Source organism: Antrostomus carolinensis, unplaced genomic scaffold (assembly GCF_000700745.2).
Source record: "Antrostomus carolinensis isolate BGI_N321 unplaced genomic scaffold, ASM70074v2 scaffold2680, whole genome shotgun sequence".
NCBI lineage: Eukaryota > Metazoa > Chordata > Aves > Caprimulgiformes > Caprimulgidae > Antrostomus > Antrostomus carolinensis.
In genome coordinates this window covers 49,171-61,002 of record NW_010290378.1, presented here as the reverse complement: position 1 = coordinate 61,002, position 11,832 = coordinate 49,171, and the positions used below count along the sequence as shown (strand labels likewise).

Here is an 11,832-nt window from a genome sequence, read left to right as displayed (position 1 = left end):
TCCCTACCTGATCCCTGTGAACAACGCTGAGCCAGCTGATGGGCGTCATGAGCACTGTACTCAGCACTGCACCAATTCTTGCAAGCTTTCAGACACAAGCTAACCCAGCTCACACTTGGCCTTTCCTTCTCCTGCCATCTAGATTTGCTCAATTTTCTTATTCCCACGTAACACCAGCTCGCTTGCTGAGGGACACCTTCTTGCAGCACATCAGGGTGCAAGCTGAAACTCTCCTGCCTAGCCATGGCCACCACGGGCATGAGGGACCTGGGACAGGCATGTTAGCCTGGATGTTCTCATAAACCAGAGCTTCACCAGCCAAGCAACGCCTTCCATGCAGATCCTACCAGCCTTGGTGGCTGCAGGGGTGGAAGAGGACACGCTGAGCTATTTGCTGTGCCAGAGGTGCACACAACTGCTTTAGTTTCATGGTCCCTTGCTCCTCTCTCCCAAATCATTAACGTCCAGAGTCCTCTGCTCCAAGCCCGTCTCTATTTCGGATAAGCAAACACGAGTTACCTTACAAAGGGAGATCTGGCTAATGAATCAGATAGCACATTTTCTACTTCAGCGAACATTTTAATTATTGCCGAGATAACACAGCTTGAAGAGGAGAGCATCCCAGTACAGAAGAGAGCCTCGCTTTGTCTCAATACCTGATGACTAATTTCTCCCCGAATTAAACGTGAAAATCATTAAGTTTGAAAATTACCTCGCTCAAGTGTAGTGAAGCCTCAATGGACCCCCATTTGCATTTCGAAAATCCATCCCCCACATCCCCCCGTGGTGTACCAGGGTCTGGCAGATGATAGATTTCTCTGGTGTTGGCTTCTGTTTTCCCTTGGGGCTTTTTTTGGTGCAAAATCTAATTGCACTGGCCTCAGCAAGTGAAAGCACAGCTCTTTGTCAAGACTCTGCTTGGGTCCCCTTGGTTCTTTCTTTGCGGGGGGGGAAAAAAGGGGTTATAATCAGGTTTGATCTAACCTTTTTGGAAGGGGCCACTCCACAGTTTCTGGTCTCTTTATATCATAAATGTTTTTTCATGCTGTATAAAAATCTTGCTTCCTGAGGATTTGCTGAACATAATGAAGGTGCAGGAGGCATAGAATTTTTTAGTATAATAGGGGTAAAAAAAAATAAAATGAGAGAGAGAGAAAAAAAAAATACTGGGAGGGAGGAATGGGGGTGGGGGGATTCAGATGTGGCTAGATCTCAGAAGCCACCTGCTGCCTCCTTCAGTTCTTTGGTGGCCACCTACAGAATTCCTCCTTCTTGCCAGGAAACGGAGAGAAAATGCAAAGGTGGACTTGGCAACGCTGAGCTTGAAAAGCCACATTTAAGGTATTAATGCCTGTTGTGCCTTTGGAGTTCAGTTTGTTTGAGATTAATGGGTTCCTCTTTTGTGCCAATTCAAATGCAAAGACACAAAGGTCTACCTCTAACTTTTTCCACTAAACGATAACAATGACAGCCTGTCTTTTGCAGGAGGGAGTTAAAGATCATGGACATTTATTCTGAAGTTGGCAAGACTAGTATCCAACTATCATGCATTATCAAGGCCAAAATCCATCCTTCGTACTTGGGGATGGACAGCAAAAAAATTGCAGAGTTATTGCAGCATCTCAGACAAGAGAGGAGGTCCCCATGATTGCCTTGCCTGGTAGTATTGGGCTACGAGTCCTATCACTTAATCATTGCTTCTCCTCTCAGTGTGTCCAGGGGTGAGTTTTCTGGGACAGATCTTGTCCTCTACTGCATGTTTGACCACCATCTACTGCAACAGGGCTCTGTACCAGCTGGAAGGTATAACACAAAACCTGGTGCAAAGAGTGCAGAGGCAATGCAGGCAATGCCTGGCAGCCTCCACCATCTCCTCAGCCAGGGCCAGCTCGTTCCTTTTCATTTTCCAAGGGAAATGACAGGAGGTTCCCCATAGTAATGAATATCCTTTCATCTTGGCTACTGCCACCCGTTAGGATGAATCATGTGACACCTGCTGCTGCCTTATCTGTCTCAGTTCTTGGGGTGAAATACCTCTGGGAACAAGATTAAAAGTCAGCAGTGAAGTTTAAAAATCTCTCAACAGACTAGTGACGTGCTTTCAGCTGCCTGGCATATGGTGCTGGGTATTAAGGGAGAATGGAAAATGTCTGATGGGGGACAGTAAAGCCCTGGGGAACACAACAGCTAAGCATGGCACTTCTTCACTGGAGCTGATCCCAGCAAAAGTCATGATAAATGTTACCCTGGACATCGTTGGCCCAAAGGTTAGCTGAACACTTTGTAGCAGCATTTCAGAGCTATAAATCTGAGGTTCAAGTCCATTCACCAAATGGGAAAAGGGACAGGTCTTCTAGATTCAAGAGAGAGTCTCAAAAATCTACTTGGAGAACCCACAAGCTGTATCAGACATGGCACAGAAAGACTTGCCCTCCCCTGCTCAGCAGGACTAGCTCATTTAACACCCTTCCTTATCCCAGCACACCCAATATGCTACAGAAACAATGGCAGAAAAGTGATTTGCATTGTCTTGGCGAGATACACAGAGAAGAACAAGAAACCTCAGTCTCTTTTCACTGCTGAAGTACTTAAAACCCAACTCTTCAGACCATCCACATGCAGCATTGGTTACAGGATTATCCATAGGCTGGAAGGGACCTAGAAGGATGTCCCAAAGCTCTCCAACATCCCTACTAATCCCTCAACTTCCCACCTTTTAACACCCCAAGCAACACCCGTGCCAAGGCATCAAGCACCCTTCGTATCTCCTGCTGTGGGGCCAGCTGTAGGTGACAGGCCATGGGCTTGACAAGTGAACACACTTATGTACACCAAGTAGCTTTGATTTGTCACTAAACATCGGGGAGCATCGGGGATAATTGGCAACCTCATTACACGAGGTTTAACTACTCTCCAGAAACGACAAACTATAATCATCACGTCGGTGCTTGAAATGAATTGTTTAGAACATTACAATCACCAAGGCCCCTTTTTCCAGTTGGAGCACCCTACAGAGACATGTTTTCAATTTGCAGTAAAGATGAAGAACACAGAAAGCAAAGTAATAAATTAGAGGGAGGTTTCCAGCCCAGTACACCTAGGCCAGTGCGGTGAGGGAAAGGTGAAAGACAGCATTGAGCCAAAACACCACTTTCTAACAGCAACGTAGGCAGCGAGTCTCAGATCTGAATAGAAAACAAAAGGCAAAATCTCCACCTGGCTTGAAGAATAAGGGATGAAGAAAATAGCACAGGCAGCAAGAAGAAAATACCTCCTGGAAAGAGGCAGCTCTTATAAAAGAGGAGATGGAGTAAGGCAAGAGGCACTGAAGATATCTCAGATGCGTTAAGTATGTTCAAGTCATGAGGCCTCGGCAAAATTAGTATCACAAAGGTTATGAAAAAAAAGGATGACACTTGAGTCAAAGAAGCTTCTTGACAAACATGGGCTTGAAGCAACAGTAACATTCTCATGGATGGAAAGCAGGTCCTTCCAGTCTATCAACTTGTCTCCAGCAATTGCCCTTGCTTGACTTCACAGGAGGACATAAACCTCCCTCACTCATGTCATGGAGGTGACAACAAGGCACAGTATCTTTTCAGAGACAGACAAGCTCTGCCTGACCTCAGCTGCTGCTCAGCTTCTGCACCGAAGCGCGCAGTCTGTAGACCTTTCTGAATTAGTCAAAGCTTCTGATAACAAGGATGCTGGCTTGGAAACAGCCAAGAAGAACCTGCCAACAAAGCCCCAACCCTCATGAAATCCAAGCCAAAAGAAACTTGGAGACTGACAGGACCTGATGTGGGGCCTTTTATGATCACCTGTCATCCTCTTATCTAAGATGAGGATTTCTCAGCAAGCCTTTTAGATGTTGGTAGGTAGCCAAGACCCAAATCCAAAAAGGCCTTGGTATCTATCTGGATCTGGGCCAAAGACTCACCATTATGGCCATGAATGAAGGTACAGATGGAGACCTCTCCACAAGGTTGTCACTATTACTCGTTAGAGTCATGAATTTAAAACTACTTGTGTTAGCCATGAATCCTGCTCAATCCAGTGAACTCCCACTGAGGACTACAAGTTCTCCATGGCCTGCGAACCACCCTGCAGAGTTGGGAGCTTCTGGCCCAAGTGCTACAGGTCTGCTCCCAGAGAGCACTTTTGAGGAGAGAAATACAGGATTCAGAGCAGCTCCTTCTCTAGGTATTCAGCAGATTGGTACACAGAGCAGGAAGGAACCGAACAGAAGACAAGACAGCTGTCAGCTGTACATCCCAGCTCTTCTATGCTCTTGTAAATGAAGCTGGAGAGAAACCAAAATGTTTCCAAATCTAGGGAATTTGCAGTTTTGAAATTCATTTAGTTCTACAGTGAGTTTTCTTGTAATTCCTCGTGAATGAGCTTCTCTCTCCAAACCTGAACGATTCCATATCAATTTCAATCCCTTTAGGTTTTTAATCTCTCTCACTAGACAGGCAGGCAGGATGTAATGAATTTCTGGTTTGAATCATTGCAAAACAAAATGCGTTTAGAGCAGAATGTTTCAGGGGTGTTAAAGATAAAGCCAGGGAAACATTTTGAAACTAAATTTCATCACAACTGACCGCTCAATTCAGTAGAAGTGATATTTCTGTAGGAAAAAAAAACAACAAAAAAACCCAAACCATTTTAATAGAATATTTCTAAGCACGTCCTGGAGCAGGTGGTGGGTTAGAGGCAGCGTGTTAACATCGAGTGAGAGGGCAGATGCTGGATAGACACGAGCAGAGGGCACAGGTGTCCTGACACAGCTGAGCATCATCTCCGGCCCTGAATAGCAGAGAGGTCCCCAAGGCAGAGCAGAGGTATGAAAACAAAGTCTTGACCCCAGGACAGCAAGGACTGCCACAGCACATGCCTCAACTGCTTTCAAAGACCATACAGAGAGCTCAGGACTGGAACAACCCTGCCAGGCTGCCAGCCGAGAGCAAAGAGCAACGGCAGCATTTATCCATCCTCTCCCTGCTATTAATCCTTCACTTCCCTGTGCTCCCAAATGGATTTGTGTTGCTTAACTCAAATACCAATCAGGTAAAGCTGTGCAGCATTCGGATGCCTCTTTAGCAGTGGTCAGCACCTCCCAGGACTGTCCCTGAGCCAGGGCCACCGTGCAGAGCTGTCGCGTTTCCGCCGCCTCTGCTGCCTTTGCTTCTTCACCTCGCGCCGTTCAAAGGCATGGTTTTCGTTTCAAGTTCAAAGCTCCTCTTAAGGATGCTTCTTTTCCTGGCATGAAAATACCCCATAGGAAGAGATGCTGTGGCTTCCCAAAAGCTGTGCCCTCCCTCCTGTTTAGACTTCGATAGAGATGTAAAAGACTTTCCGACACTTTGAGCAGGCTGCTTTTATATTAGTCTTAGCTTTTCTGCGTGCTAAAGCTAGAGAGAGCCAAGGAATCTCATCCTTGGCCCTGCCTCTCACTGTCTTTCAGCAAATCTTGTAGTATCTGGAGTATCCTCCCACATGCCAGCCGTGCCACGTCACCAGCTGACAGCCGTGACCCAGCTGGGAGCATGTCTCCAACCGACACCACCCCGCTTGCTCTCCTGCCATGTCCGCTCAACTTGCAGCAGTCTACACAATGCTTGAATAAAATAAAATAAAATATAATAAAATATAATCAAATCCCTTCAGCAACCAAAAAGGAGACTCAGCTCAGGCTCCGAGGATGCACCATTGATACAATGTGTTTGCACAGTCAGTCCAGAGAAACAACTCTTCCTCCTCATACTGTGGCCAAGAGATGGATGATCCTGCACCTCCATGCAGACATGGACGTACGCCCAGCAAACACCTCCACAGGACCGAGCTGCAGAGACAACACTTGCTAAAAAGGAGTCAAGAGTTATGGCTACACAAGCCCTAGTGAGCACTTCCACCCACGTACAGTCACATCCTCTGCCGCTCAGCTTCAGAATACGTGGCTATGCATGCACATACATACTTTTAACCTATGTATATATAATTATCTCATCCTTTTGATCCTAGGAAAAAGGCTAACCAGTCTAACCTTCCCCAAGGGAAACTTGATACAACCAACAAATAGATGAAGGATACAAGGTCCTGCCTCATAGGAATCCATATATATTTTTCAGTTGCTCGCTGAAAATAACGTATATACACATCAGGATTCAACCCCTCACCTTAAACACTGCTCACCACGAAGGAGCGAGGCGTGTTTGCCATCCCTGTCTGAACATCTCCTCCAGGCAGGCACTTTAGCAAACACGACTCTTGACCACGTTCCGACTGTGACAATAGTGGCAGGGGACTTGAAAGGAGATGTCAGTTACCAACACCGTGTTGTCTGTGACAGCCTCAAAGGCATAACTAAAAAGGTCATTCCCTGTCTTATTTGATGTGATGTAAATTGTATTTCAAAGTCCGTCTACAAAGAGATTTCTGGAATACCGACTGATTTGAAATGGGGTTACCTGCAATGAGAAGACTAACGTGGAAGACTGTGGTGCCTCCTGCTGTAATCAATTCTTTGAAGCTTATGAATGTGGCAGTTTAATTTCTCTACTTCAATGAGCAATAGATGCTCTAGTAAGACCCACCACGCCCTCCCAGTGAGCAAGAAACTCAAGCTTGCTCAGCACCATCCTCAGGCAGAGCTGCTGCCCCTCCGTGCAGCAGGGACATGACGTACTCTTTCATTTCTCTATCTAAAACCCTGCAAAAATTTTCCAGTGCCCATTCCAAAAACTCAGTGGCCAGAAGCAGACAATGATGAGTCCACGACAAAACTACAGAATTATCCAGATTGACATACCATGGGAAAAGACAATTCCTCAAACCTGAGAAAATCCTGCTGACAAGGACAAGAGGATGAAGAAATTAATTCTAGTGACAGATTTTCAAACAATTTATCTCTTTACCTTTCTTTTGAATTTTCTCATCAAGTTAAAATTTCACATCTTTGACCTTCTCTTAATGAACAACCAGATCAACTATTCAAGGCATTTTTATATTTAAGAAAACACTTTTTTCCCCCCAAAGGCTCTTTTTTCCTTCCCACCCGCAACTCATTCAATTCCCAATTAAGGTGACTGCACAAGGAGTAAGTGGTTTTGTCCTCATTTATCATAATGCAATAGGCAGTAATGAAACCTGTTCTGCCACAGCGACAGAGAGGGGGGAAGCAACCACCACTGCTACAAAACCAGTCTCTCACATGAAGGATTTTCCAGTGCAGCCCACAGAAAGGATATCTGTCAACACTCTTCCACAAAATCCTAGATCCTTAGCTGACTTTAATTAGAGCCAGCTCCATTTCCATCACTGCAGAACATGATGTGGGGGTTTTCTACTCTAATTTACTAAGCCACATTCTGCTCTGCACCACTTTGCTCCTATTCTGGTCTGGTATCTAACTCTTCCCCATCCCAGTTTAAGAGCAGTGGTTCCCAGCATCACTGCTTTGTATCTGGGACTGCACTGAGCTGCAGCTCAGATGCCAGGAGCTCCGAATTTCTTTTAACTGCCCTTGCTGGCTCGCTCTCTGTTTTGGGAGGCTGAGGGCAGCAGGACAGTAGACTGGAGAGAAGTTCACAAATTGCTTTGGCAACTGTGTTCCTCTTCATTTTTTTTTTTTAAAACCAACTCTACAGGAATATCGTGCTTTTCTGAAGCTTTGTAGTTTAAAAAATACCCAAACCTTTCAAGTGGAACAAAGTCTCTCTTTAAAATGAGGACAATGCCAGAGATAGTCAGAAGCTAGGGACTGAAATTTCAGGATACTGAGTTTTCTGGGGGATTTTTTTGTGAGTAGAGGTAGATAGCCCAAATCAGAGACCGTTTATAAATCCAATCACCTGTTGCTGACTCTCACAGAAAACGTGACAAGAGCCAATGTCTCACCTCGTAGCTGCTGGAAGCAGCTCGTGCTGGTCTCCCCATCCAGCGCGTGCCGCAGGACCCCGTTGCTTGGCTTGGGTCTCTCATAGTCCCTCTCGGGAAGCATGGCCTGCTCGCTCTCCCCAGCGTGCTCCGGCCGCGGGGGCAAGGACTGTGGGAACCCGAACATCGGCAGGGACGAGAAGAAGAGTAAGGCACCACACAGCAGGAAGCCTCCCCACCATGCACCGATCCACCGAGGGTCATCTGGGGTGATGTCCAGCTTACCTGCAAGGACACATGTATGCATCAGTGGCTTGGCTGTAGGAACTGAAGGACAACAACATTAATGATCCCGTAGGTTGGAAAATGGTTGTTGGGTGTTCTGTTGGTTGGTGAGGTGCTCCCAGACACAAGGTGGGGACCCACAGTCCATCCTACATCCATACCATGTGAGCCACCAACACATAACCTCCAACTACAAGAGGTGCTTAGGACAAGCAACCCATCACCTGTCTACCTAGATGGCACATCCAGCTTCTGCAACACTCTGAAATCAGAGCTTCTCTCCAGCGTCTTTGGTTCTATCAGCTCTAGGAAGCTGCCATGTACCAGTTGGTGTCTCCTATATTGGCACAGAGGTTTTGGACATCACTGACTGAGCACGTCAAATATGCACACACTGCTGACGTACCCAACTGGCACAAAGACCTGCCTGGAGAAGCAGCAGCATAGACAAGGACGCTACATCTCCATCCTAGCTTACCCTTTTTTTCCAGATCAGTTGTCTCTCTGCTTTAAATTCACAGCCCTTTGCAGCAAAGGAGAGGGACATTTGGGCTTTATGGGCACCTGTGACTGCGTGGAGGGTGAAACAATCCTAAATATTGGAAAAGAAACTCACCCACTGCATCAAATGGGCTCAGAAGGGTAGAGAAATCATCAGAAAATGAAGAAAAGCAGAGTAAAAGGCAAGAGCATCCTGTAGGCCATCACATGGAGATAAGGAAAAAAAAAGGCTCTGAAGTAATTTGGGGGAAACAAAAATAAGCAACAGGAGAGAAGAAACGGTGTCCCTGCCAGCAGCCTCGCTGCCACAGCCGCTCGGTGAGCTGGCGCCGCCCCGCCCCAGCCGCTCGGTGAGCTGGCGGAGGGTGCCCAGTGCTGGAGCTGACTCCTGGGGGAGACCCAGCAATACGTGGCTGGAATAACAATCTCCTTTGTTCATGATGTCTGTCTGGTTACAGCCACTCTGAAAAATCTGTCTCAAGTGAGGCAATCAAGTTGTCTCTCAAGCGGAGACGGAAGGAAACTCTTTTCTCCTTGCCCCAGCCGCTCGGTGAGCTGGCGGAGGGTGCCCAGTGCTGGAGCTGACTCCTGGGGGAGACCCAGCAATACGTGGCTGGAATAACAATCTCCTTTGTTCATGATGTCTGTCTGGTTACAGCCACTCTGAAAAATCTGTCTCAAGTGAGGCAATCAAGTTGTCTCTCAAGCGGAGACGGAAGGAAACTCTTTTCTCCTTAGGGAAAATAACACGTAGCTCTCAAGTATATATAAAGTTTGAAAAATAGTGCTTTGGAGGGATTAGATTCTTCTGCTGTTATTTCCTCCTGCCTGAAGTGTGGTTTTTTTTCAGGCCACGTGAACAGCCATGTTAACCAAGGTCTTCCTCATACCCCTTTCCTAAAACAAACAGGTCCTGTATGGGGGGCAGTGCACCCCACACCTCCTGCCTGGAACAGGAAGCAGGACAGGGTTCATCCTCTGGAGCTCAGAGGATGAACCTCGTGCTGGCCCGAGCTGCAAGGCAGAGCCACCTGCAATGTGGAAACTCCTTCCCATAAAAAAATAGATGGAGGTTGCATGTGCCCCAGCCTTTGCATGACAGCGATGGACCATGGCCAAAGCCAGCTGAACAGCACTATACCATCCCTATAAGCTGCTGAGCCACAGCCTCCCCAGGCTTCTCAGCAGTAACGTTCCACCATTCTCCTCCATGGCTCTGTATTTGTCTAGGGCTTTCTGAGATGTAAATACGGAATCATGTTTTAATATAAGACATGATAGGCCGGATCACAATGAAATTAACTTTTTTAGCTAGGTTAGCATCTTCCCTCTGGTGGTAACCAGCTGCAGATGCCCAGAAAGTACACAAGAATAAAGTCACCATGTTGCTGACGTGATTACTTTTAATTCTTGTGATTTGTGGCTCAGGGGCTTTCTAAGCTAGCTCTGGTGCCTTGTTCATGTTTCCTTCTATAAACTCATCTAATTGGTTTTGAACTCATTTTCAAACTTTCAGCACCCTGTGGTGAGGAGTTCACCTACTGGGAGAAAAAATATCTTCTTCTGCACATTCATATTTTGGAGTGAATTATATTTAAGGCTCAAATACATAATAGGGTTCAAGCAAGCTCCTCTGCGTAGAGGACCAAGGGAGTCTTTGGCATATATTTGATAAAGCCAAGGAATGAAAAGGGGAATGTGGTGTTTGACCAAGCCACAGCTAAAAGTCTCAGCCATAAAAAAAAAAAAAAAATACTTATTTCCTGCACGTTCAATATTACTCAGATTTCTTCAGCTGCCATGTGTGGGTAAGACCAAGAAAGCGCAGTAACACTTCTCCAGATTTGCACAATTCTGTTGTGAGTCCTGCAAAACTCCATCCAAACACATCCTGTGAAGATGTATTTGCAACATCATAGAACTGGAATGAACCTTCAAAGAGGACAACATCCCTGCAGCAGAATGAGAGCCTGTAAGATCAGACGGAGCTGAAAAGTGTAGAAAAAACATCTGAACAACTGAGGGAAAAGAATGAAACATCAGGTTTGCAGTCTATAGCCAAAGGGCTGGGGGAGCAGCAGGAACAGCCTGTTACACATTGCCCTCTAATGGCAACGAGCACAGAGCGCAGGCAGCAATCAAAGCAAGAATTTGCAGATTTTTTCTCAATGAACAAAAAGACAACCTGCAAACAAGTTGCTTTAATGTAAGCGCAGAGTCAACGTGAGGAATAATTAGTTCTGCTTTGGGAAAAAGTGATAATGCTGTGGGACTGAACCTACCATCCAGACAGGGTAATTTGCAGAAGGTGTTGGGCATGAGTCTTACTGGTGTGCCCCCATCAAAGAGCCTGGACTGTCCTCCCAGGTCCCAGGGATGGCAGCTCTCCAGTTTTCATCCCATGCTCTGGACACAGCTTCCTCAGCAAGACTATGTCCATGGCTAGCCTGTGTGCCCTGCCACGGTGATATTTTAAGGTGTTCTTTAAAAGCTGGGCTGAAATTCATCTCGTAGTAGAAAAATCCATGGAAGGAAACAAATTTTAGCCACTATGAACTATCTACAGGGACAGAGCTGAAAAATTTTGAGTCCCAGTCCTAAAACCCCTCTAAAAGTGACACCCATATATGCAAGAGGAGGTCAAGACAGAATGAGAAGCAGTCTCCAGCTTGCGAGCACCAATGTTTTTGTCCTGCCAATACAACATTAACATACTTGATTTGAAACCAAACCCAGTTCTCCTTACTTGTGTCAATGAAGACAGCATCCACATAGATTTTGGTACAGAAGGAGCCCAAGATAAATCCACAGGCTGGTCCAAATACCAGCATCGTAAACAGGATCCCTACAAGGAGAAAGAAAAAAGAAAATTAGTACTAGGCTTGCAAATTGTTCTGCTTGCCTCCTGCAAGATGCTACTACCCTACTGATGCCAAGTAGATAGGGATATTCTGTGTCGAATGCTTCAGGCAAAAGAGCACCCCAAATGCTTTTTGCTTTTCCATATCTCTTCAGAAAAAAAGAATAGATGGAGCTGTGATAACGCTGAAGGATTTCTATCAAGCTGAGGACACATTCTGTGTTTTGGTCGGAGAGCTGCTCTAAAAGATGTCTTACTCAAAAGCACAAGGCAAAGTAGACCTTCCTTCTCCCCACAGGGAAGTCTTT

The 11,832-nt window shown here is 46.0% G+C and overlaps 1 protein-coding gene across 1 annotated transcript in view; it reads right to left on the bottom strand.

Moving 5' to 3' along the window:
* The window catches only part of SLCO3A1 (solute carrier organic anion transporter family member 3A1), a gene marked incomplete at its 5' end in the record, with an annotated part of 28,929 nt that extends 17,420 nt beyond the window's left edge, over window positions 1–11,509 (bottom strand). The window contains 2 exons of the mRNA XM_029086179.1: window positions 7,900–8,163; window positions 11,411–11,509. Coding sequence (XP_028942012.1) covers window positions 7,900–8,163; window positions 11,411–11,509 — 363 coding nt within the window. The remainder of the gene's footprint in view (window positions 1–7,899; window positions 8,164–11,410) is intronic.
* Window positions 11,510–11,832: the final 323 nt, after the last annotated feature.